The sequence below is a fragment of the Hoplias malabaricus genome, chromosome 17, assembly GCF_029633855.1.
Source record: "Hoplias malabaricus isolate fHopMal1 chromosome 17, fHopMal1.hap1, whole genome shotgun sequence".
NCBI classification, from domain to species: domain Eukaryota; kingdom Metazoa; phylum Chordata; class Actinopteri; order Characiformes; family Erythrinidae; genus Hoplias; species Hoplias malabaricus.
In genome coordinates this window covers 27492299-27506080 of record NC_089816.1, presented here as the reverse complement: position 1 = coordinate 27506080, position 13782 = coordinate 27492299, and the positions used below count along the sequence as shown (strand labels likewise).

General features: G+C 40.9%; 1 protein-coding gene across 1 annotated transcript in view; it reads left to right on the top strand.

The window, feature by feature from the left end:
- The window catches only part of thoc2 (THO complex 2), a 70635-nt gene that overhangs the window by 40555 nt on the left and 16298 nt on the right, over positions 1-13782 (top strand). Inside the window, exons 20-28 of the mRNA XM_066648878.1 lie at positions 593-710; positions 5433-5612; positions 8910-9074; positions 10318-10593; positions 11033-11174; positions 11323-11480; positions 11823-11951; positions 13054-13185; positions 13559-13743. Coding sequence (XP_066504975.1) covers positions 593-710; positions 5433-5612; positions 8910-9074; positions 10318-10593; positions 11033-11174; positions 11323-11480; positions 11823-11951; positions 13054-13185; positions 13559-13743 — 1485 coding nt within the window. The remainder of the gene's footprint in view (positions 1-592; positions 711-5432; positions 5613-8909; positions 9075-10317; positions 10594-11032; positions 11175-11322; positions 11481-11822; positions 11952-13053; positions 13186-13558; positions 13744-13782) is intronic.

Genomic DNA, 13782 nt, shown 5'->3' with positions numbered 1-13782 from the left:
AGTCAAATTTTTTGTGTGCGTGCGCGAGAGTGGGGCAGCTGCCTCGTCAGCCCGATCCTTGTCCTCAAAGGCCTGATTGTGCGAGCAGGGCCTCGATGTGCCTGTTAATGCTGAGCTGTGACTTGCTTTTGAAAAGCTTCTCTGAAAGAGCCCCACACTTACCTCCCTGATAACATAGCTGCCCGAATCCAAGTACAGTAGAAAAGGATGTGTGAGAATTTTGCGAGTGTGTCCTTGCTGTCAGTCCTGTTAGCATTTAACTTGGTGTCTCAAAAGCCTCCCTTCCCCTTTCAGTGCCTTTGAACCCATTGCAATCCCCCCGTCTGCTGTTTTGATTGACTTGACTCAGCAATGGCAGAACAGTGCTGCTCCCCGTGCTTCTGAGTCATTTTCTTCTTTATTTTCTGTTGTGCTTTGTACTCCTGGGGGCTCTGTGTTGACAGAGATGTAAAGCCATTATGGAACACCTGGCATTTTAACAGCGTTAACATTACTGGGTCCTGGCAAATTATATTAGCGGACCCTGTTATTGTAAATAGTTTGCTCTCCAGTTTAAAAAAAGCAATGACTGCAACCTTTCCCTTTTCGCCAGTTTTGACCTGTTGATCCTGAAAGAGGTGGTGCAGAAAATGGCAGGCATCGAGATCACTGACGAAATGACAGTGGAACAGCTGGAGGCCATGACTGGAGGAGAGCAGCTCAAAGCAGAGGTAATTTAATGACAGTTTGCATGTAACTTTTGAATAAACTTCAGAAATCCATGGTTCTTGTTTGCTGAATCAATTATCAAGTGTTTTTATATTGATTATTTGAAATATTTATTTGATAGTTATAAGCTCATTGAAACACTGATTGGCCAGAGAGATGCATTTTAGACAGTAAGATTTGCATTTACTTTTCCATGGTAAGTTCAATACTAATACCACTATTCATATAGTGGTTGCGGTGCATTGTGCTCTCCTTCTTAAGAGATATTTATTAGGGGTCCAAGCACTGCAAGTGCTGGAACCATATTGTTTTTGTTCCGTTTTTTCTTCTTCTTCTTTTTCTCCGATGAAACGCGATGGGCAGCCCAAACCGTAAGTCCTACAGGCTTGTCGTTTGGTCAACTGGTAGTAAAACCTCCCGCTACTCAGGCGCAAAGAATCAGCCCGATCAGCCTGATGGTGGTGCTATAGCGACACAAAACGCGTTTCCATCTTTGTCTTCTACCCCTCAGGTCTATTCCTCAGGTCAGACCCTACATAAAATGCGAAATCGCACAAATTTTAGAGCAAGAACTAGTCCCTGGAAATGTACCCAATATGAACATATGTGGTATCAGCAGAATCCTAAGAACCTGAACTTTAATAATTATTCAGAAAAAGTTGGAATTTCATCACTGCTCGGCTTCCAGACTCCGCCGAATTAGAGGTGGCACTCGCGTTCCAAAAATCAGACAAATACAGCTATAACTCACAAACGCTTTCTTCTAATGTTACGATACTTCACATGCTTGATCCCTATAAGGCCTGGAAGACATAAGTACTTGGTTGTGCAATTGCAAGCTTAGGGGGCGCTATAACAACAAAAAATTTGTTACACTTCACAGGATTGTCCGATTGGTATGCATGTAGTGGGTGATGTCCTGAATTAGATTCTATGACGATGATGTCATATTCGATTAAAACAAACCCCCCATCGGCCAATCAAATTTCAGCAGCTGTTTAATGATTTTAACAAGGTCCTATCACCATGAGACTTGCATGGTATGTTCATGGCAGCATTTCCTAAGCCCATAAAAATTTTCATAACAGGAAAATATGGAATATCTCAGCGAAATATAAACATATTGACAAGCAGTTTGCTTTATTGCATACTCTGCATAGTGTCTTACAACTTTGCAGTTACAACTATTGTCAAAAAATGCAGTTTATCCACAATAGTCAGGTATGTGAAAATGGAGCTTTTCGAACTCCTCCCTGGAAATTTGTCTTATTAATAAACAACTGGTATTTTTGAAATCTGTATAGACTCTAGGTAAATAATTATTTAAAAAAGTTTGAACTTTTGACACGCTGTTGTGACAGTTATTCAACAAATAAGCATGGGTCGGGCTCGATGCACTCTTTGAGCTATAACTCAAACAAACTTTGCCCAAATCAAACAAAACTTGGTACACATATGTACGTCATTACTCTGAAGTAGTGTGCCAAATGTGACCACATTGCACAGAAAGGGGCGCTACATTTAGACAGCAACTGGTTGCATAGGTTATTATTTGATTACACCACCACCTAGAGATGCAGTATCAGCAAGATGAGATAGATATATTCTGAAGACCATGGGAAAGGAGCTTGTGCATTTTCATAACATATGACTAAAGCATTTGTGAGTTACAGCTGTTTCTTATGCAATGTTTCAAAGGCAAAGCAGAGGCTGCAATCACACAGTAATAAAAGTTCCACATTTTTTTTGATAATTACTAAAGTTCAGGTTCTTACGATTCTCATGATACCACATATGTCTATATTGGGTTTTGATCCAAGGACTATCCATCCATTATCTGTAACCACTTATCCAATTCAGGGTCCCTGGAGCTTTGTGACTGCGACACTACCTGCTGCGCCACTGTGCCTAGTTCTTGCTCAAATATATCAGTTACATCGCATCTATGCCTGCAGACTTCTTTCTGTTATGCAGAATCACCCCTCAGTCCCTCCCTCTCCTCCTCCTCACACACACTGTCACCTCTCCACCTCCCCTCCCCCCTGCCAATCAGAGAAGGCCAGAGAATGCAGACACAGAAATGCAGATGTACAGCAATAAACACTGACCACCTCCTCATTTCTACATTCATTGTCCATGTTATCAGCTCCACTGTCCACAGCAGCACTTTGTAGATCTAAAATTACAGAGAGGGTTCCACCTCTTCCTGTGCATACTTTCATTGCTCCTTTTCACATGTTCTTCAATGGTCAGGACATACACACAGCAGGTATGCTGAAAATTTATGAGCTACTGTCTCTGCCTTTATTTCTATGATGTGGACCCACAGAGTAGGTGTGTGTAACTCTGTGGACTCTGTCTGATTCACTCATAAGAGCGCTACACACACTGATATATAACCACAATGTCAGTGTCACTAAAGTTCTGAGAATGTATGAGCTACAGTCTCTGTCTTTATATCTATAAGTTTGATCAAGAAAATATGTGTATCTACAAGTGTGGACAGTGAGTGGAAACAGGTGCTAAAATCTCCAGCAGCACTGCTCTGTCTTATTCACTCATAAGAGCGCTACAGACAATGACCTATCACCAAAATGTCAGTGTCACTGCAGTTCTCAGAATGATCTACTACCTAAATCATCTCTGCTTTGTGGGGCTCCTGAACATTGGGTCAGAATCCAGGGTGAATTTCCAGAGTGAGTTCTGTGCTCTCTGCTGTCTCTCTACCCCAAGCCCAACTCTCACCTGTCTGCAGACCAGAAATTCACCCACTCATTCACTACCACTCCTTAATAAAATCCTGCTCTGCTGAGACACCAGAACATCAAGGATCATATTTAAAAGCACTACAAAGTCTATCCTACAAAGTGTGGCTCCTGCTTCAGGAAATGTCGTATGCTAACCTCTTGCTCTGCAACAGATTTCTCGCTTTCACCCTGGTCTTCAATGGTCAGGACACCCATACAGCAGGTATGACTGGTGTTGGAGATTTAAATCCCTCAGCATCACTCCTGGACTGGGAATAGTCCACAATCAAACACATCCAGCAGACAGTGTCCTGTGTCCACTGATGACAGACTCGAGTACAAGCAACTCCACATCATACCTGCTGTTTGGGGGTCCTGAACGTTAGGGTGAGAAACCAGGGTGCAACTCCAGAGGGACTAATGTGCTCTATGCTGTCTCTGTCATACGCTACTCCTCCATCTCATGCTACATCTCCAAAGAGATGCCAGAACAGCAAGGACCACCTTACAAACGCGACACAAACTTCCCCAAGGACCCCCTTCTATCTCAGGACAGCTCATATGCTAGCGCATTGTTCTTCTACCAGTGAATACCAGCTTGGACCCCGGGAATTGCCACTTGCGGCTATATTTTATTTATTTTTTGGACCCGAATCTTAGGCATGAGGGGCATATTAAAAAAGAAAAAAATTCAAATGAGATTCATGCCACTTGCTAAATGATTCTAATGAATAAAATCTGACAGGATTCTGAAAGGACAAATTCAGATTAATTCTCTGTAATACCCATTTTACATTCAAGTTCGGAGGCTAACTTTAATATATTAGTCTTAGCCAAAGCTTATGCTGCTCACTACAAGAGCTTACACTCTGGGTGGTTTTGTGAACCTTCCATTTGACCGCCGTTGCACCTGATCAGATACCATTTATATATAGTTGAAGGGCCAAATTTTAATTTGGTGAATTTTACTTTTTCTAAATTTGTGTCCATTTCACCACTTGCCCCTACCACTTAGATTTACTGATTCATTTTGCCAAAGGGTCAGGTGTCTTTTGTTCTTCAGATAGAAGGGTAGGGTAAAGTGTTAGGACAGTTTTCTTAGAAGCTCAAACGAAGTGTTAGAATTCACCTTATTAATCAATATATTGCTGTGGTTTATTGCTGAGTTTAATGCAACCTTTAAGGTGGAACAGGACATTTTTCACAAGTAACTGAATTCAACTTCATATCTCAAGGTTTAGGAGTAGGAAATGTAATATGATTGTCTAACACTTCTGAAGGCATATGATGCCCTAAATTTAACTTAAGTCCAGCAATGCTCCTCTTGCAGAGCTGCCTACAGAGTACCTCAGTAGCCTGATAAAGAAGCGGTGATCTTTTTGAGTTCTGAATATCTGCCAAGCCCTTGTAAGGTGTTCCCATTTCATAGGAGAAGATTTAATTCACTACAACTTGCAGCTATGTTCCAAGGGGCAAGATGACACTCCAAAAACAAGGGGTAGAGGTAAAAATAAGAAATGGGATTGGATGTCCTGAATGTCAACGCATTAAAATCGTCTTCCTTAAGGAGGAATAGAACAATACAACTTTGAAATATTTGTGGTTTCTGTGTAATCTGAGTTGTCCCTTCTATTAATTTGCTCTTTCAAAAAAATCTTTTAAATTAGGGATATATTGGGTGTAATCACCTAAATCATTTTAGGTTAATAGGACAGCCTGTACTTGTTTCGTGCTCTGGATTTCTGTTCTGGATTTCTGGATTTCATTTTTAAAGCCCAGTTAACTTGTAACCGAAAGAGGCCTTACCTTGGTTATGTTTAAAAACAAGATATGCATTTTTGGATATGCACAACTCATTTACAAATATCTTTCAAAAACCCTGCTGTAAGTGTGGGGAACCTTTTTAAAGTAAATATATTATTTTGCTCTATTTTATTTCTGTTAAAAGTTTGTGCTTTTCTTGCTTTGTATTTGTAGGGAGGATACTTCGGCCAAATCAGGAACACAAAGAAGTCTTCTCAGCGTCTGAAGGACTCTCTGCTCGATCACGAGCTGGCCCTCCCTCTTTGCCTGTTGATGGCTCAGCAGAGAAATGGTGTGGTCTTCTCTGAGGGTGGAGAAAAACATCTGAAGCTAGTGGGAAAACTCTACGATCAGGTACACAATCTTTGCACAAATGTTTCAAATGACTAAGATATTTTTCCCCAGATATTGGAGGTTTGCTGTGGGAGTTTTTGAAGATTTTGGGGATTCTCACAGTCATGCACACAATTTGCCTTTCATGTTGCCCAGCTGTATAGCTCAATTACTTACTGGGTAATCCAGCTCACTGTTCATTTCCTCCACATTTTCAAGCCATGCCTCAGCAGATGGTGCTAAAAACTCAACCTCACATCATCAGCTCCATTTTGTGTGGCGCTGCAGAATGATGTCGTTGGTTAAGCGCATCTTTTTTTCCTCCTTTTTGTGAATGTCTCAAATTAGAGCTTTTAGCGAATTCACCCTCATGACGCAGGATTGTAGGAATAATTGCTTGTGGTGTGAATGTGCGGCATGCTTTTTCCTGACCTCAGTGGGGAAGCAGTTTAATTATTAATTTGGGCTTGTTTTTCTCCTCCTGTGCAGGAAGTTTTGCGCACCTCATTACAATCAGCTGAAATGTGTCAGGCCAGCCATATCTCCCCATGATGCTCCGCCGAGATTGATCGACTCATCTCAGCCATTGAATATGCATTGAATGTGATTGCATGATTTATGCATAAGCCCTCTTTGGCACCTTGAAAAATCTGCCCATGCTGTTATCCAAAAATGCAGTGAATTAGTAGTTTGTATACCTTGGTCTTATTTTACATACTTAGCATCCCTTTGGCGCCACAAGGCAGCATGTTGTGATGTTGATGAATGGTACCCGTTAATGTTTATCAAGCAATTCATCTCAATAAGAATACGAAACCGTGGGTATTGGGTATATTATTCAAATTAGGATGTACATATTAATTTGAATGTTTGGCACTATTACGTGCTTTACAGATTAATTATGTTAAGGATGGTGTTTAAGATGCTATAATTCCGTAGGGTTTCTTTAATTGTGTTTAAATGATAGATTTTTATGCATCAAATGTTCTGATCAGTATGGAAATTAATATTTTACACATACTTTAGTTTGTAAAAGCATATGTTGACTTTTTGCAATGTACATAAGCGGTCTTAATTTTTCCCTTATGGTTCCCACACAGTTTTCTTCAATTGCCTTTGAAGTCGATTGGATTAGAAGTTACTTGATTTAGAGTGTAGAACAGCTTGAATTATTGCTCAGTGTTTTATAGTAAATGTTCGGCTGTGTGCATTTTTCAGATTTCAAAGCCTACAAATGTATTTGCAGCCTATATTTATCAATATATATGTTGTTTTAACATATATAAGTTCTAAGTAGGGAAATTTAAGTAAATGGATGTAACCTAATTAAATTTTCCAAAGTATTCAGCTCTACCAAATCCTGAGGCTCCTCACTATTTTTTCTGGTGCCAAACCCTGTCTGACAATGTCATATTCTTGTTGAAGTAGACTGCAAAGGGCAGCCTGTTTCGTATTTCCACCCAGCAAACAATATTACCCCACCGTGACCTTTCAGTGAGGAAGACTTCACCTCTGTCAAGCCAAACTCCTCACACTTGTACGACTGGCTTGCACATCCTCCATTCTCTTTGCTGTTCATGCAAAAGACATCAGAAACTGTGACGTTGACATCCCATTTACCTCAGATCTTTGGGACAACCCTGCAGTTACACAGAGCAACTGAGACATTACAGCCTACAAAGAGGGAGGAAAAAGTTAGAAGCCAGGCTGTATCTGAGCAGCGGCTAATTCCTAAGGGGAGCCGTGTCACTCGCAAGCGATTAGAGCTGTGAAAAGGGGGCCAAAGCAATCTCGGGCCTCCTTTGATGTCCGTTTTCATAGTTACCACTCTAAGAGTGCAGCCAATCTTCCCGTCTGCTCGATTCGCAGGGCCGAGCACAGCTCTAACGAGATGCTGTTCAGGCTCAGCCCTGAGTGCAGCAGCTGTTTCAGAGGGCAGGGGGGTGGGGAGTGGTGGTCCCTGGATAGGCACCTCCAGATGCTTCCCAACACTGGGCCTTCACTCTCCTGCTGCCTCACTGTTTGGAATAGCAGTGCACATGTTTTACGGTCTAATGGGAGATCTGATGAAATGATGTGATGCACAGCATGTGGATATTAGGCATGGATTTTGGGTATTCAAATTAGGCATGTACCCATATGAAATTTTCTTTACTGATGTAATTAATAATCAGCCAAAATACTGGTAATAATTAACACTTTTTTGGGTTATTTTTTGTCCAAAACCAGTATCCACATCTGCAATTTTGTGTTTATTTATTTTTTTTAAACTGGTGAGTTTCCTTTTGTGATTTTACTTATTTTATTATGTATAGAAATTTAATGAGCGTTCAATGACATTTCTAAAAGCGTTTTTGAAAAAACTTTACTTAATGTGGTCATATTCCTAGACTATCATATGATTACCAGAGCCCAGATCCTTAATGCAAACAAAAGGCCAGCAGCCTGTTATGTCTCATTTTAAGAGTATTTTTTTGCTGTCGTTGTCAAGAGTTCACATTAATTATCATCACAGATAGTTTAATGTGCTACCGTTCTACCTCAGCTCAGTATACATACTATCATAATGGAACATAAAACTAGACAAACAAGTAACTGAATTTCCTGTTTCTTAGAAACAAGCTGTAATAGTCATGGTATGAACATTTTTCACAATGTCTACAAGTTTTCCAATGAGACACTGTAAACTGAAAATGAATAATTGCAAATACATTCATGAAATAAACAACAAAATCTATTAGTTACATTTTAACCCTGGAATATAATTGAAAGAATTGTGAAAGATGAAGTATTTTTTGGATACAAAATTCTTGCTTTGTTTTTTGTTTTTTAACACCTTTGCGCTTTGAGATTCACCATGATTTTACCTCAGTGTAAGAATGCTAATGCTTGTATTAACTTGAATCCATGCTGCTGCTGTGCGACATTTTTCCTGTTGCCTTGCTTTTGCCTTGTCCTCTAGGCCTTGCACAGCTATGGAAGTTACGGTGAAGAATATTGAAAACTTAAGTAATGGTCAACCAAAGGTTCAGCCAGTGCTTTGCTTCATTCTGCTCTTTCTTCTACCAGTGAGGCTTGGGGATCACTTCCCCAGTGCCTCTCTTCTACTAAATTGCTTTACTGGGCATCCCATCGATTTCCAGGGAGGGCTCCTGGTGATGAATGGCTTTAATAAAGCAAGGTGCAGTCCCCCAAATAAATGAGCAACCGGAGGATTTATTAAGAGCATCTGCATTTGGCTAGGAAATGAGCAGGGAACAGAGGGGAGAACCTTGTCCCGTGATAAATGGGTCCACTTTCCTGTCCCTCTTTTTTCAGTGTCATGACACCCTGGTGCAGTTCGGCGGCTTCTTGGCGTCCAACCTAAGCACTGAGGACTACATCAAGCGGGTGCCCTCCGTAGACATCCTCTGTAACCAGTTCCACACACCCCATGACGCAGCCTTCTTCTTGTCTCGACCTATGTACGCTCATCAGATTTTGGTAAGTGTTAAATATACATACTAATATTAACAGCAAATCTTAAATGTGACCTTTGCAAAAGGTGTATGGGATAACTTTTGTGTCCCCAGCAATTAAATAAAATTAGAAATTAATTCAAACAAAAAAAAAAATCCATCTTGGCCTAATGGTTAGAGGACTGGGCTTGGTTCCAGAAGGTTGTTGGTTCAATCCCCAGGACTGACAGGAACATCATGGGTGAAGTGCCCTTGAGCAAGGTACTGAACCTCCAAACACTCCCCAGGCGCTGGGGATGGCTGCCCACTGGGTGTGTGTTCACAGCCCCTAGTGTACGTGTGTGTGTGTGTGTGTGTATTCCCTGCCACAGTTAAATGCAGAAGACACATTTTGTTGTATGTTGTACAATGACAAAGAATTGCACAATTGAACATAATAAAAATTAAGTACAGGTAGCTTTCAGGTAGTATACATTTGCCAATCTCCAAAATCTCTGTAAAATGTAATTAAATAAATTAACCTTTATAATGAAACACATTTAAGAGCTATTTTTATTTGCCTGCTTCCAAGAAGAATGGTCCCCAGATTGCTTTCAAAATTATTTTTTGATTCATTAAATCTTTCTTTAATGGATCTTGGCACTGTATGAATTATGAATGAATTTTACCTGCGCCATATTTGACTACTGCATTTGTGCTCATTTTAATAAATATTACAGGAGGATATGTAGGGGATGCTTTGCAGTACAACAAATATTTGACTGCCAAAAAAAAACTGCAGTGGTAGCATAGAAGAATGAAACTCACCAGCTGCTTCTACATCCCTCCACCACAATCTTCCCCTCCCTTTCTTTCTATAACAAGATTTACCATCTTTCACTTCCCACATGGATTTCTTTGTATCCACTTTGCAACACGCAGTCAAAATGTTGTTTATTATCACTCTCATTGCATGGTGTTGTGGTTTTGTTTTTTGTTTTGTTTTTGCTTTTTTGGGTTTTTTTTTTTTGCCTTGAAAGTGCTGCAGATTTAACTTCCCCCTCCAAGCCCTGGCTCCAGCTGTGAAGCGTGGAGCTGCTTAGTGCCACTGATTCATACCATCTCTCTGCCAGCCATGCTCAGTCTCTGGGCTTCTTCTAGCTCCTGTATAAAAAGTGTGCTTGCTCTAGTTTCATTTGTTTGGGACAGACATCCATATCCATAGTTTGGACCTGTTTTGCTACTGATTGGACTAATCATCACTCTCACACTGCTTCTCTTCCATCCAGTCCAAATACGACGAGCTGAAGAAGGCAGAGAAAGGCAACCGGCAACAACAGAAGGTCCATAAGTACATTGCCGCATGCGAGCAGGTGATGGCACCTATACATGAGGCTGTGGTGTCCCTCCACCCGCCTAAAGTATGGGATGACCTCAGGCCTCAGTTCTACGCCACCTTTTGGTCCCTGACCATGTACGACCTGGCTGTGCCTCACAATGCTTATGAACGTGAGGTCAACAAGCTCAAAATGCAGATCAAGGCTATTGACGAGAACACAGAAATGGTAAGGGATTACTTACTTGCTTACTTGAAATGTGGAACACATGCAGTCACGTGTCAGCATTAACTAGCTAGGCTTAATTTTAATTAGGACTTTTATCAGCTGTGTTTTATGAAATAAAACATGAATTGAAAACGACAGAAACAGTAAACTTAATAAATTAAATAACACTGAAAAAGATTCAAAGAATCTTTGTTGACAAAGAACATTACGTCTGAGTTGTCAACCTGAAGAAAACACTTGTAATTGTAAAAAGCTTTGAAGTGTACATGATTTGACAGTGTGTTGAAAATCTGTATCATTGCTATATCTTCATAGAAATAATGACTCTTAAAAGCTTCTAAAGGGCCGAGCTTGAAAGTGCGACAAAAAGCAAGGCAGAATCTGTGTTTCTGGGATGAGCTGCTTGTCACATGCTGAGTACATGCTGTCACTTCCACAGCCATTGAACAAAAAGAAGAAGGAGAAGGAGCGCTGCACAGCACTGCAGGACAAGCTGCTGGAGGAGGAGAAGAAGCAGCTGGAGCACGTGCAGAGAGTGCTGCACCGTCTCAAACTGGAGAAGGACAACTGGTTACTTGCCAGTATGTTTTCTTTTCCAGTCTCTCTCTCTGTCTCTAGTTCTGTATTTGTTTTCTATCAATATCCACCTTCTATCTATCCTTGTTGCTGTATTTTTCTCTCTCCCTCTATTTTGCTTTCTGAGCACCACCCTTTTTCTTTCCTTTGCAGAATCCACCAAGAATGAGACCATCACCAAGTTCCTGCAGCTCTGCTTGTTCCCCCGCTGTGTCTTCTCTGCCATTGATGCAGTCTACTGCGCTCGCTTTGTGGAGCTAGTGCACCAACAGAAGACGCCCAACTTCTGCACTCTGCTCTGCTACGATCGCGTAAGCCCCTCGCACATTTCCTGAGCCTGGTTTTTACTGCAGTTAGCCAAAATGAGTAAGAGCTCTGTGTAATGAATAGCTGTTTGAGTGACATGGGTAAGGACAATAGCCAAAGCTAACAGGCCTACACTGGCAGTTCCACATTTTTCTGCTTGTTTGTAGACAACTGTGGCCTCCTGCTGAGTCTGATTGTGCAAAGTGTTTGATTATGTGCATTAAAGCAGCGGCGTGTAAAAGGGTGTTTATCACGAAGAAGGCAATGATCTCTCTAGCAGGGTGTCCATGGTCACCTTTTCTTTTGTCAATTTGGTTCTCTCTCTCTCTCTCTCGTTTATAATGCAGGTGTTCTCAGACATCATTTACACAGTTGCGAGCTGTACAGAAAACGAGTCTCGACGTTATGGCCGTTTCCTTTGCTGCATGCTGGAGACGGTGACGCGATGGCACAGTGATAAAGCCATCTATGAGAAGGTACAGAACTTTAACCTTTTAGTGGATTATTTATTTATTTATTTGTAATACTGTTTGTGAATCAATTTCACCTGCTGTTGTGCAAATAGAACAGACAACAGGTAGTCATGAGAGGCAATTAGCAAGACAACAACTATAAAGGAGTGGTTCTGCAAGTGGTGACCACAGACAATTTCTCTGTTCTCATCTTTCTGGCTGTTGTCCTGGTCAACTTGTCAGTGCTCTCACTCCTAGAGGTTGCATGAGGCGGTGTCTACAACCCACAGAAGACATCCCTCAGAATCCCTCAGGAGAAAGCCTCATTTTAAGTTTTCTTGAGGAATTTCCACTGAAGTTTGATCAGCCTGTAATTTGATTTTCCACATTTATTTTGAGTATGATTCCAAATCCAGACCACCATGAGATAATAATTTTGATTTACATTGTTTACATTGATAATTTTATGTTATTGTGTTCTCAACTCATTCCACTATGTAATAAATATAGATTTTCAACTTTAAGCGCTGTGTGTGTGTGTGTGTATACACACACATTTTTTTAGCATACCTCTTAAATGATCTCTCTATTTCTATACACACTGTACATTTTCTCAGCTTCACTGACCATACAGGAGCACTTTATAGTTGGGAATGATCCACCACCCAAACAATAACTGCTCTATGGGGTTCCTGTGGAAATCCTGACCACTGAAGAACAGGCTAAAAGAGGGCTGACAAAGTATGCTAAGCATTAGATGTGGGGGTTGTATAAGCATCATCCAGGTCTTATGCAAAGTGTAATTATACATGTTGTGCTGTTGTCCCATCATGTTGCACTAAAATGTGTGGTTTGGTTTTACAGTGAGGGTATCGCATATGTGTGAATTCAGTGGACCCCAAATAAAGCACTGAGGTTGTGTTTAGTATTGCATGAACATTTATTTTTAATGGTGTCTGGGTACAGGCCAGCTGAGACTGATTATGTAAGACCCCATTCAAAAGCCCTCCCCAAAGAATCAGCGAGTATAAATACCAGCAAGCTTCTGAATTTAGAACTTCATTTTTTTAAACTGAAAAAAAAAAATGTAAATGGCTTGTGTTTGTTGTTGTGCTTGCTTTGTCAGGAGTGTGGCAATTATCCAGGGTTTCTCACAATTTTCCGAGCCAGTGGTTTTGATGGAGGGAACAAGGCAGACCAACTAGACTATGAAAACTTCCGGCATGTCGTTCACAAGTGGCATTACAAGTTGACAAAGGTTAGTGTTATTTCTTCTGGAAATAAGTTGGAAACTGGGATGGCTATACACTTTATTGTGGGAGTACGCTGTTTTTAGATCCCTAAGTTGATGTTTGTCCACTTGCACAACACTAACGACTTCAAATAAAAGAGAATCATGAAAACTCTGATTGTGTAATTTAAACTTTAAACTTCGTACAACAGTTTGAGAACCACTGCCCTAACCCCCTCTCAGAACTTTCATGGTTGAGGCGAAATGTTTCGTGTTTTAATGCATTTGAACAAAATTTAAAACAGAAAATTATATACCACCTGCTTATTGTGGCAAAAACAACAAAGTACTGAATGACTTTATGCAAATGATCCTTTTATGTGTGTCTCTTTGTGTCTAGGCCTCTGTTCACTGTCTGGAAACGGGTGAGTACACCCACATACGCAACATCCTGATCGTGCTGACCAAGATCCTGCCGTTCTATCCCAAAGTGCTGAATCTCGGCCAAGCACTGGAGTGCCGTGTACACAAGATCTGCCAGGAGGAGAAGGAGAAGAGGCCTGACCTCTATGCATTAGCCATGGGGTAACTGAGCAGAAAGCTGGCTATGGCCTTGAATTTTGA